This window comes from Theropithecus gelada, chromosome 11, assembly GCF_003255815.1.
Source record: "Theropithecus gelada isolate Dixy chromosome 11, Tgel_1.0, whole genome shotgun sequence".
NCBI classification, from domain to species: domain Eukaryota; kingdom Metazoa; phylum Chordata; class Mammalia; order Primates; family Cercopithecidae; genus Theropithecus; species Theropithecus gelada.
In genome coordinates this window covers 102,253,770-102,266,688 of record NC_037679.1, presented here as the reverse complement: position 1 = coordinate 102,266,688, position 12,919 = coordinate 102,253,770, and the positions used below count along the sequence as shown (strand labels likewise).

The window sequence follows — 12,919 nt, the reverse complement described above, 5'->3', positions numbered from 1 at the left end:
TTTCCTTAGGTTAGCTGGAGACAGGGTCCTTGTCATACAGCCACAAAAATTTAGGCTCGCAGATGATTTAGCGAGTGAGAAAAATGAGATTTATTTTGCTAAAGGAACAGAAAGGGAAAGAGAGACTCTCAGCAAAGTGAGAGTGTGCACTTCCTGCCCATGGGCTTCCCGCCTCACAGGCTGAATCCAAGGTTTTACCCAGGAAAAGGAGGGGTCAGGTCTCCCTGCTGCAAACGGTGGCGTGAACGTCTGTGGTTCCACCCCAGTGTGCACTCCTCCCAGTGTGCAGGCTGGCTGCAGTTTCTCCGGGGACCGCTTGCCATTTGGCTGTCTCATCAGTACATCCCTCTTCTTCCTTCTGTAGTATCTCTTTTCAATTTGGTCCTAACTGTGCTGGCCTTCAGGCAAAAGAAAGGATCCATGAAAATCACTTTGAATTCAGACTTCCCCAGAGGGACAGGATGTTCCCAAGAACACACCTCTCTACCACCCCCACACCCCCCTCTACCACTCCCACACCCCTCTACCACCCCCACACCCCTCTCTACCACTCCCACACACCCCTCTGCCACTCCCACACACCCCTCTACCACTCCCACACACCCCTCTACCACTCCCACACCCCTCTACCACCCCCACACCCCTCTACCACCCCCACACCCCTCTCTACCACTCCCACACCCCCCTCTACCACTCCCACACACCCCTCTACCACTCTCACACCCCCCTCTACCACTCCCACACCCCTCTACCACTCCCACACCCCTCTTTACCACTCCCACACAGGCACACACACACACCCCTCTCTACCACTCCCACACCCCTCTCTACCACACCCACACAGGCGTGCACACACACACCCTGCCACTCCCACTCAGGCATGCACACACACGGTTGGACCTGAGTGCTCCTAATGGAACCCACGCTGCTCGGTGCCGCTAAGGATATCCTCTTGCTTAAGGACTTCGTGTCATCTCAGACCACATCTGGTCCCACAGTTCCTCTGCCAGTTTCCCTGCTGTATCACTGAGCACATTTGGGACAGCTCGTCCGTGAGCATGCAGTCTGCAGGTGTGGGGTGAGGGTGGGGCGCATGTGGGCTGTACCTGTGCTCTGGCCTCGTACAGAGGCCACATCCCCATTCTCACTCTGCAGGGGGCCTGGTTCTGTGGCCCCAGGGAACCAGACTGCTCAAGACAGGTAGATGAGAAGGAAACAGGGAACTATGAAAGACAAAGATGACAGGTAACCAAACCCCAATCAAATGCAGCTTCCCCCCAGACACCCTGCTCCACGGTAGCATAAGTGTCCGTCTAGGCTTTCAAAACAGCAATGCAAAGAATCTGAAATAAAATGTAGAAGTGATCTCCTTATAAATAAGTTAGTAACCCCACAAAAAGATTCTCCATAAACAATTTGTACCTAACAGGCCTACATACACTGGTGAAGTGTAGGTTATTAAAACGCAGGTGATAAAGTTCCATCGACACATCCGTCTTGTAATAGGAGGAGCCCATTGCAGCAGATTTTACCTTGAGAAGAAGCCGGCTCCTTTGGGCTAGTCCCTTGTTACTCTGAGCCCAGTGAGTGCTCAAGTGACCGTCACCTTGGACTCTCCCTCCCTTGAAGTCCTGGCAGTCTGCAGAGTCAAGGCCAGAATGTCAGGAACTCTTTATCCCAGAGGCCTATTTTTGGAGGATCCTTTTGTGCCATCCCGGAGGAGACACAGCCATTGTGGATGTCTCCAGAGCACCCGCCGTTCACCATCTTGTGAGAGTGCCGGGTCTTTACTGCAGGAAATAACGCAGGAGGACGTCGAGATCATTTGCGAGTTAGTTCCTCGTCTCTGGCCATCTGGATGGCTCACGAGGTTGCTTGGAACCACGTTAGGGTTTGTTGTTGTTGTTGTTGCGTTATTTTGCCTGGCCAATGAATGATGCACTTTGGCCATATGAACCTCAGGAATATTTGGGTGATACGAGGGGCACTAAGGTTATTAGTGTCATTAGCTGGGTCTAGCTCTGGCTCACAGCACTCGGGGTGTGCATGCAGCTATAGGAGAGATTTTGCGGCTTCTGCTCATGCCAGAATAAACAAAGAGCGGCTAAACGCATGCCTTGAATAACTCAGTAAACCATAGCAGAAGTCCTTAAGGTGGGTTGTTCCAAATGCCCCTAAATCCTTTTCAGAATTCGGCATCTTTCTCAAGGCCTCAGTCTCCTGGGAGCCTTTTGCACATGCATAGAAAAGAGCCTTGGGAATGAGAGCAGCTGCTTCTGGGACCAGTGGAGGGATGAGGGTGACTTGCAGGGACGAATTTTGTTTAGGCAAAATTTTGGAATTTTGGAGTGAGTTGGAGTTGATTATATGTGCTTTGCCCCATATGTGGTCTTAATTAAATCATGAGTCGGGGAAGCAGAGACAAGAAATACAGGGTGAGTAGGCACCAAACAGGAGCCCTGGGAGGGAGGGGCCCTGCCTGGGTTGACAGGGAGGCAGTACAGTGGTGCATCTCTGGCCCATGCTTCATGCCTCACCTGCAGCTTGTCTGGACCCAGCTTCATCCCTTAGACTCCTCCCCACAACCACAGGGGGCCAGGCTTTTCTGTGGGGTCAGCCCAGATTCCAGTCACATCTCCCTGGGGTCTAGGCCATGAGGCTGATGAAGAGAGGGAGGCATCCAGTTGTGTGCTCCTGTTTCTTTTTTTTTTTTTTCTTTTTGAGACAGAGTCTCGCTCTGTCGCCCAGGCTGGAGTACAGTGGCGGGATCTCAGCTCACTGCAAGCTCCGCCTCCCGGGTTCACGCCATTCTCCTGCCTCAGCCTCCCGAGTAGCTGGGACTACAGGCGCCCACCACCTCGCCCGGCTAGTTTTTTGTATTTTTTAGTAGAGATGGGGTTTCACCATGTTAGCCAGGATGGTCTCCATCTCCTGACCTCGTGATCCGCCCGCCTCAGCCTCCCAAAGTGCTGGGATTACAGGCTTGAGCCACCGCATCCGGCCGTGTGCTCCTGTTTCTAAGCCACAGAGGTTATGACACCAGCAGTGGCCCAGCTTGTGGTTGCACTTGCACTGGGACGTATTTGGAACCTAGTCTCTCTTCTCCTAAGGACTCTTCGTCCTGTCTAACTCAGCCCATCCTTGTAACGATCCGCCATCACTGGAGGGTGCTGCTTACCACCTCTCTTCAGCCCGCCTCCTTTTTCTGCTTCCTTTGCAATGTTAAGTAGTAATATTGGGTAGCCCTTTGCTTCCCTGGGTCTCTTGGAAAATATCTGCTCTCCTTGGCCCCTGCTCTGTAGCTGTAGGGAAAGGTTTCTCCTGGCCTCCCACACAGCTGGGGGAGCCTGACTTGCCCTGGAGAAAGGTTGGCCTGCCTGCCTGCTGCCTGAGTGCCAGGCTGAGAGCCTCGTCTCTGCATTGCCCTTCTGGTGGCACATGACACGGGGCATTTCTTTCCTTCCTAAAGCAGAGGCCTCTTGGTGGTAGGACTGCTGAATAAACACGGAGGGACTGTGGTGGCCTCAGATTCACCTCCCCCTACCCAGGGACCGTGGAGTCCTCCGTGGATCTCCTGCTCAGGAGGTTCCGTGCCGGCCAGTGAGGCTTTGTTGCCTCCCTAGCAGGGCGGTGGCCCTGCCTTTCCCATTATCTGGGCCTCACGATCATTCTACAGCCTCACGATCCTTTTCTTCTAACAGCCCCACTGCCTGGCTACAGATTTGCCAAACACACCTCCCAGAGCGATCCTTCAGCCAGGCGTCCACGTCAGAGCCCAACCCTTAGGGACCAGTGGGTACCAAGCCGTGGTTTTGCCTTCGGAATGTCTCATTGAGAAGAAATACACCAGCCACTCCTCCATCCATATTTGAGTTTTCTACCCTTTCAAAATTAAAAGCGGATACGTAATAAAGAGTCTCAACTTGAGGCAGGAGTTAAGGGCAAGTTGTCTAATCTCCACTCCCTTCGCTGAATCCTATTTTGTGAACATCTTTCACTCCGATAAGCATATTGCTTTCTTGCAGGAAATACTGGGAACAAAATTGGGTTTGCATTTGGGATGTTGTTTGACAAATTTGCAGATGGGTCTTCGTCTCCTCCGGTCTCAGTGATCTGGGCTTCAGTGGAAAGAACATCTCCCTTGTAGAGAAAGAAGCCCACTCCCCCATCCTGGCAACTTCTGCCTGGGATTCAAGGCCTCACCAGCTAACATAGGAAGCTGTCAAATCGCCAGGCTGAGAGACACTGCAGATACGGCCTGGACAGGGTTCTCAAACTTCATTCGGCTGCAGAGCCCGCTGTTGAGAGTCTCATTCAGAGGTCCAATACACAGACCAGATAGAAGGGACAGCCTCTGGACCGGAGGAGCCAGTACCCCAGTCACTCAGCCAGTCAGTGCCTGGAGGCCTCCATGGAGCGTTTCTAGGCCGATCCCCTCATGGCTCAGCCCTGCCTGGCCCTGAACTTCTGCTAATGCATCTGGCTAATCCCCCAGCTGCAGTTTCCCATTTCTAGATCCAGTTACCCGGGGCATAAGTCACTTAAGAGCTCAAGCCTGTTGCTCCTGAGTGAAAGTTGCCCTGGCTCATAGTTCAGACCCGATATGGAGACCCACTCCTAATACCTGGGTGCCCTCCTTGATCCCAGGCCCCACTACTGAAGAAACACGACCCAGCGTGTAGTGCACTCTGCTGCCAATGAATCCATTGCATCCTCTCTGGGTATAAAGGACAGAAATCGCCCTGCACGCCCTTTCCCCTATTTTTCTCGGTTGCCATGAAAAGCCCAAAATTCTTGAGTCGTCCCTCATCACCCGGACTCCTGTTCCCATGTGGCTCTGTGCATCCTCTGATCTAACCCCTCCTTTCTCACTACCCCGCGGCGGAAACCTTCCCACTGTGCCCTCCCATCCCCATAGTCTCTCGCCTGTTCGGGGTCAGTCAACTTTTCTGTAAGAGCCAGATGCTGGTTTTCATCTTTGCAAGCCAAGTCTCTGTTCCAGCTACTCCACCCTGCCCAGCAGCAGGACAGGAGCAGTATCTCCATGAGTGGCTGTAACTGAATTCCAACCAAACTTTGCAAAACAGGTGGCCCAGTTCTCAGTTTCCTTTCTGGTCACTTCCAGATTCTCCCAGGAGGGTACAGCTGGGAGAATCTCTGCTGTCTCTCAGCAGGCGGCCACTTCCTGTCCCAGAAGCCTCCTTCCACTGCACCAGGTTGCCAGGTCTAAGGGGGCCCTGCCAGCTTCTGATTTCTGCTCCACTGCACCCCCCGTCCCTTTTGACATTTGTGTCATCAGATCCTCTATGCCTTACTTCTCTTTACTGCAACCTTCTGCAGACCTTTGAGTCACCCCTCCTTGTGCCTTTAGGACATGGGCTCTTGGCTCACTCTACTTCACTCCAGCACTCACTTCTTCTCTACCTTCCCTGCAGTAGCTTCTTGGTTCCTGGATATCTGCCTTCTGGGGAGCCTGTCTCAGTAGGTCCACTCCCCTGGTTATAGCCAATATCCCTGTCACCACTGATAACACCTCCCTCATAATCCCAAATCTAACATCCTACTGTCTAACCAGCACCACCGTCTTTCCCGTCCCCTCCCTCTCTCACCCTGACTCCCACGATCCCCTCGTCCCACCGCACTCTTCATCCCTGCCACCATGTCCACCCCCCTTCCAGCCAGCGCAGATGCCATGTGCCACTGCTGCACTCCCTCAAGGCTTGCATTTATGCTCAGCGTTCTCAGTCTTCTGTCTGTTTATCTTGCACACCTGGAAAAATACCAACCCTAATCAAGTCCGACCAGAGATCTGCTTGGTACCTGGAAAGGGTCAAGAAATCTGCAAAGTTGAGCAGAGTCTCACTTTACACTCATGACCTCCAACCTCGAGGAGGCCCTTGGTGACACCTGAGGGCCCTCCTGCTTTATCCCCACCCCATTCACCCTTCTGCTTTCTGAGAGAATTCTTTCAGCACCCTTGCCTCTCTCTTCACACTTCCCATCTCCTTCCCCTTTCACATTTTCGGCTGATGGCCTCGTTCCCCAGTTCCCTGAGAAAGGTGCAGTCAGAAGGGGACTTTCATATATTCCCACAGCCACGCGTCTGTGCTGCCAATGTGCCTTCTTACTGAACCATGGCACACAGCCCTGCCCCTGCACAGGTGGGCACCCTTCGTGTACACCCATCCCCTTCTTGCCAATGAAGGAGCTCCGTCCTACCAGCAGCGGTTCTCTCTCACTTCTATCTCATCACATTTTCTGCCTCTGTTAGATGATTCCCATCACATAGAAAAATGCTGTCATATCTCCCATTCAGAAACAAAACCCTCTTGACTCCACTCCCACTTCTATAACCCCCTTTTTTTCTCTACTTATTTAGAGCAAAATTTCTGAAAAGACTTGTCTCTGGGGTAGCCACATGTGGCAATTCAGCACTTGGAATGTGGCTAATCTGAATTGCAATAATAATAATTATAAGTATAAAATAGACAGCATATTTCAAAGATTTAGTTACAAAACAAGGAATGACAAATGTCTCCCGAATAATTTTTTATATTTATTACATGTTGAGATGGTAATATTTTGGCTATGTTGGGTGAAATAAAATCTATGATCACTGTTAATTTCGCCTGTTTTTACTTTTTTAATGTGGCTCCTAGCAAAGGTAAATTACACATGCAGCTCACACCTGTGGCTTGCCTCATGTTTCTGTTGGCTAGGGCTGTCTATCCTCACGGTGTCCCACGCCTCCCATGCTCTCTTGAACCTATGTCTGCTAGGTGTTTGTCCACGTCGCTCCACCAACACAGATGCCTTCAAGGTCTGGATGGTCTTGATGTTGGTAAACCCAGTGGTCGGTGTCCAGCCGTGTCTCTGAAGCATGTGACAGCACCGCCTGTTCACTGACCACTCGCTTCGTGGGGCGCTGTTCTCTCCATGTCCCTGCTCTGCAAGCCATCCCTCGTCAGTCTCTCTTGTTGCTTTCTCCTCTCTTGACCCCTCAGTGTGGGAGCACTGCAGGGTTGGGTCCTTTCACATCCTCACCTTCTGCGCTGGCCTCCTAGGTAGTCACATATGATTTGACTTTAAATGTGAACTATGCAACTACTGCGCTTTTGTCTCCAGCTTGGACCTCCCCACTGACCTCCAGACACAGTAGAACCAACTCAAGACATGCATTCGATGTCCAAGCAACAACTAAAGCTTCAAGAAGTTCTTGGCAGAACCCATGATGTCCATTCAACCATATCTCATCATTCCTGTTGCTCACGCCCAAACTGTTGGAATCTTCTCTGATTCCCCTCTCTTTCTCACACCTCACATCTAGTCCATCAGCCAGTCCCACCAGCTTTATCTTAAGGTAAATCTGGTATCCAACTTTTTCTCACTACCTCCAACACCACCGCTCGTTCTGAGCCACCAGCGTCTCGTGCCTGGGTGACTGCAGCAGCTGGTCTCTGGCCTTGCCCCCAACAGGAGAGTCTCCCACAACAGCAGAATGATTCTTTTAGACCTCTAGTTAGGTCATGTCACTCTCCTGCTCAAACTCCCCCAGTGGCTTCTGTCTCAGAGAGGATACCAACACCTGGTGGGATTCCCTATTTCCTCTCTGACTTCCTCTCCCACAGTTCTCCGCTTTCCCTGCCCTGCTCCAGCCACACTGGTTGCTGCTGTTCCTCTAAAACACCCTGCTCCTCCCTTGGGCCCCTGGCTCACCTGCTTCCTCTGCCTGGAACAGTCTCCAGATAGTGAAGTGGGTCCCACCCTCACTTCCCATAGGCCTCTGCTCAAGTGTCACCTGCAGGGAGTTCTTTGTGCAGACCTCTCAGGTGGGAAGGGAGGCGGCCCTCACCCTCTCTCTGCAGAGCCCCTCGCTGCCCCTCCTGCTCAGCACTCAGCACTCTAAGCTGCAGTGTCTGTTTACTGATTGCGCAGTTTATTGTCTGTCTCCCTGCTAGAATGTAAGTTCCATGAGGGGAAGGGCTTTGTCCGTTTTGCTGTAGCCCCAGTGTCTAGAACAGTGCCCGACACGTCGCAGGTGTTCTTGTTTGTTGGAGGAGTGAATATGCCAGCTCAGACCTACAGTGGCAGGGCCGAAAGCCCTGTATCTCAGTTACATGCACGTGTGGTTTTGCCCCACTTGAGACCTTCTTGTTTAACCACTGAACCGTTCATTCATTTGTACAGCGCCCGCCTCCTGGGCAGCCACCGAGGCTAGCACAAAGGGGATTTCCATGGGCCAGGAACAAGTCAAAGAGAGGGGGTCTCTAGAAGGAAGGAGGTGGGGAAATAGAGCACGTGGTTGCTGGCACTCCTGGGAGGGGTGCTGGGATACCATGGAGAGGGCGGAGGGCTCCTCAAGGAGATGAGGAGTGACGAGAGACATCACCTGCTTCCCACTTTTGCCCAGCGCCTGTCCAGCTCATACCTTTATGATGGCAGAGGGCCTGCCCCTCAGCTCGCTCAGGCCTCCCTGGGCCATGGTGGCACCCTGGGCATGGCCACCACCCACACTGAGGGGATGTCAGCTTACAACCACCCACAGACTCCACGCACGCCCACAGCGCCCACTCCTGGGCTGGAGACCCCTGCGCAATCTGCTTTTCCGTGCTTCATCCAGAGGTCAGAGCCCAGCTGGGCAAAAAAACCCAGTCCTGACAGTCCTCCTCTCTTTCTTCTCTTCTAGGCTTTTTAGTGCAATTTTAGAACAAGCAACCAAAGCAGATGGGGCGAACGCTCTCGGAGGGAAAGGGGCCGGATTTGACGTGAAAGCGCTGAGGGCCTTCCGCGTGCTGCGCCCCCTGCGACTGGTGTCCGGAGTCCCAAGTAAGTGAAGCCTGTTCTTGTGTGCAGTGTTGTCTCCTCACCACCTTCTGCTGTCCTTTGCTGAATTGCCAAGAACACTCTGCAAAGGGACCTGCTTTCATATAAATGCAGGGGTTTTTGTTTTTGTTTTAAAATGAGTTACTTTGAGCTGAAGAACCCAACTCTGATGTAAGTACCTTAAAACACACTGTGGTCCCAGCTCCTGGAAACTCCTAGAGACGGTTCACAGCAGTCACTCAGCCACATGAATACTACACGAAGGAAGTAATCCCATGGCCATCTGAGCCACCCCGGAGGCCCTGGGATGGGGATTTAAATACAGTTTGCAGCAGAAGAGCCAGGTGGCTAATCCCCGAGGCTCCAGAGCACTTCAGCCAATGAGATTATCTCTACTTTCTGTATTTTTCCGAAGAACAATCAGGAAAGCATCAGTGGATGTTCTGAAAGTTCCGTTTTGACCTTTCTCCCAGCCCTCTCCTCCCGTCCTGTCAAATAGGGCAGTCCAGGCCTCAGGAGCCCCACTGGGGACACCACACCTGTCATTGTGAGAAGTGATTTTACCCAAAGAGAGGAGGGTATTCAGCTCTCTGAATCAGGGGAAGGGTTTGGAGAGGTATTGTCTATCCAGATGTCAGTCACATGGACAACACCTCTTCTGCCACTCCTGCAGAAGCCTGGCCCATTATGGATGCACCCCAGGTACTGAACACAGTGGCTTCAGGCGCCCTGGGGAGGTGCCAGCAAACCCCAGCCCAAGGTGCTCCTGGGGGCTCAGTCCACTTTAGGAGAACTCCTCCTACTCTTTCCTCTTCAGTTTGTGGTGTCTGAGAACAATTCTGGACTCATTTGTTTAAATTTTACTTTCAGTTCAGTTCCAGTAGATTCGGTCCATAACTCAAGACATAGGAGACCTCTCAGACTAGGCTAGGACCAGATGAGCTTGGAGATGGGGTGAGGGACAGGAAGACAGATGACCTCCAGATGCACAGCCTCTCCTACCCATGCCATGCACTGAGCACTTGGTTCCCAGTGTGCTGCTGGTTGGTATCTCATGGAGTCATGAAACCATGGAAATGTGAGGGGCTTTATATTAACCAGTTATTCATGCACGGAACAGTGAGAAGATCTTCCTCTGACTTTAGTTAACTAGCAATAGAGCCAAAACTAGAATCAGGTCTCCTGATTTCTAGACCAGCTCTCTTTCCTACCACACTGCACTGCCTCTTTTAAAGAATTAAGTGGTATATATCTCTTGATTGTCTTGGAATTTTTGTTTTTTTTAAGACGGAGTCACGTTCTGTCGCCCAGGCTGGAGTACAGTGGCACGATCTCGGCTCACTGTAACCTCCACCTCCCAGGTTCAAGCGATTCTCCTGCCTCAGCCTCCCGAGTACCTGGTACTACAGGTGCTTGCCACCATGCTCAGCTAATTTTTTTTTTTTTTTGTATTTTTAGTAGAGACGGGATTTCACCATGTTAGCTAGGATGGTTTCGATCTCCTGACCTCATGATCTGCCTGCCTCAGCCTCCCAAAGTGCTGGAATTACAGGCGTGAGCCACTGTGCCCGGCCGATTGTGTTGGAGTTTTACACATATACCCTGTCTCTTAAACTATACCATAAGCCCCTTGAAACCAAGAACTGTGCCTTCTATTGCTTCTGATTCCCACACAATACCTAGTTCAGTCTCTAAATAAGCAAAGGGAACCTACTGAATAAGCAAAAGCAAGAGTTTGTTTTCTTTGCAGTGGGACTCCCTGGGCAAAGCTTGTGGCCTGTCTTAAGCTCAAAAGGCACACAGAGCTGAGCACACAAGCACAATTAAAGCCAACTTTCTCTACTCAGCCTTGACTGTTTGGGAGTACTTAGGAATAGAAACTGCATATATCATGGCCAGGACTCACTTCTTTTTGAAGCCTAAATTATTTGGGTTTTCCTTGTCAATCAGCCATAACTCAATAGCCCAAATCAGGAAGTAGGAAGGGAAGATGACAGTGACTTTGAACATGACTTTAAGGAGCTGGTAATGGTACTGCCAGTGTGTCAGTGATAGGAACTAGGAGTTAATTCCAAATGCCAGCCAACCAAGCAAAATGGACACAGTGACCCTTGGCCTATTATCTACGTACTTATTAGGGGCCTACAATTCTTATTAGGGGTATTAGGGCATATCATAAAGAACAAGCATGGTTCCTTCACTAGATAAATTTGACAGTCTAATAAAAGAGTATATCAGTCAACTTTTGCTGTAGGAATAAACAATCCCAAACTCTCCATGGCTTACAACCAGCAACTTTTACACCTGGCTCCTGGCACCTGAGGATGGTGGTCAGCTGCAGCTCTACTGCCCGCAGCTGGACTCTGGGCTTGACCTCATTCTGCGTGCCCTTCAATTCCAGAGCCCAGGTCAAAGGAGCCCTCACCTTCGGTGGTAGGCCTTGTAGTTGTCATGGCTGAGAGCAGATGCTCACAAAATGGGGCCTAGAGCCAACCGCACCAGCAACTTAAGGCTTATGCTTAAATGTGGCTTCTGTCTTAGCTGTTCACATTCCACTGGCCAAAGCAAGTCCCATGGCCACCCTCAGAGATAACGGGGCCAAGAAGTGTGCTGAACCTTCAGAGAAGCATGGGTGAACGATTGAGAACACATAGCAGCCTACCACAAAGAGACCGAGAAGATGATTGTTATCAACAGCAGTAGCTACAATAATTGCTCTAGTCCAGAGATGCTTAATTAGAGATGAATATGGTTGAGAGCCTCTCATGCTACAGTGCATTAAAAGGAAGAATTAGATTAGATTGGGTCACTTGGGTTCCACTACAGAGGAAACTTCCCGAGGACCGAGCCCTGTCTCCATCTGTACTTAAGCAAGGTAGATGTGTCTTGTGGTGGTCAGGAAACAGTAACACTCCTAGAAATTCTCTCAAGAGGATGAAGGCCTCAAATGCAAAGCCCTCATGTTACCTGCCGTGCAGTCCAGGAAAATATTTTCGCCATGAGAGATGATGACACTGAGATGGTTTTGCTGTTGTGGGTGCCCTGCAGGTAGCTCCATGCTTGTGCGTAGGAGCAGCAACCATGTCTGGTTTCCTGTGGGTCACCAGTAAAATGGTGACTTCCTCAGCTCCTCCAGCCTTCTGCCCTTTCTTGCTGGAATAGTGTCTGTGCAGCTTTTGAAACAGGGAACCATGCAGACCGTGGTGGAACCATGCAGACCGTGGTGGATCCGTGCATTGTACCAGTGTGGTTGGTGTCATCTACAAAGATGTCAGCAGTATCTCCCCCGACTACAAACCTAGACAAATGCCTCCTTCTTCTACTTCTCATAACCATAGGTTATCTCCTTCTGTATTTCAACAAAACTCCTCAAGAGTTGCCTCTACCTGTTGTCTGTGATTCTTGTCCTCCCATTCTCTCTTGAATCCACTCTGATGGGGCTTTCTTTCCCACTGCTGCACCAAAACATCTGTCCAGACCATCAGCGATCACCGTTACTGCACCCAGTGCTCTGTGCTCCAGGACCGTGTTACATGATCTGTTGACAGCTTTGGATACAGCTGATCACTCCTTGTCTTTGAGCCACTATTACCCTTGGCCCTTGGGACACTGTTCTTTTTTTTTTTTTTTTTGAGATGGAGTCTCGCTCTGTTGCCCAGGCTGGAGTGCAGTGGCGCCATCTCGGCTCACTGCAAGCACCTCCTCCTAGGTTCAGGCCATTCTCCTGCCTCAACCTCCCTAGTAGCTGGGACTACAGGCACCCGCCACCACGCCCGGCAAATTTTTTTTGTGTGTTTTTAGTAGAGACAAGGTTTCAACATCGTTCGCCAGGATGGTCTCGATCTCCTGACCTCGTGATCCGCCCGCCTCGGCCTCCCAAAGTGCTGGGATTACAGGGCGCCCTGCTCTGGAGCACTGTTCTTTCTTAGCTCTGCCCTTCATGTGCTTGTTTCTTCTTCTTGGAATCCTTTGCTGACCTCTGTCTCATCTTCTCACCCTCTTAACGTTGGGACGCTCCAGGGGTAGATCCTGAGACCTCTCCTGTGCCCATACTCACTCCCTAGTTATCACGTCCAGCCTCCTGGTGTTAAATATA

General features: G+C 51.1%; 1 protein-coding gene across 19 annotated transcripts in view; it reads left to right on the top strand.

Moving 5' to 3' along the window:
- CACNA1C (calcium voltage-gated channel subunit alpha1 C) overlaps window positions 1–12,919 on the top strand; it is a 639,436-nt gene that overhangs the window by 394,617 nt on the left and 231,900 nt on the right. For all 19 annotated transcript variants that reach the window (XM_025400899.1, XM_025400905.1, XM_025400901.1 and 16 more), the window contains exon 5: window positions 8,687–8,826. In XM_025400899.1, coding sequence (XP_025256684.1) covers window positions 8,687–8,826 — 140 coding nt within the window. The remainder of the gene's footprint in view (window positions 1–8,686; window positions 8,827–12,919) is intronic.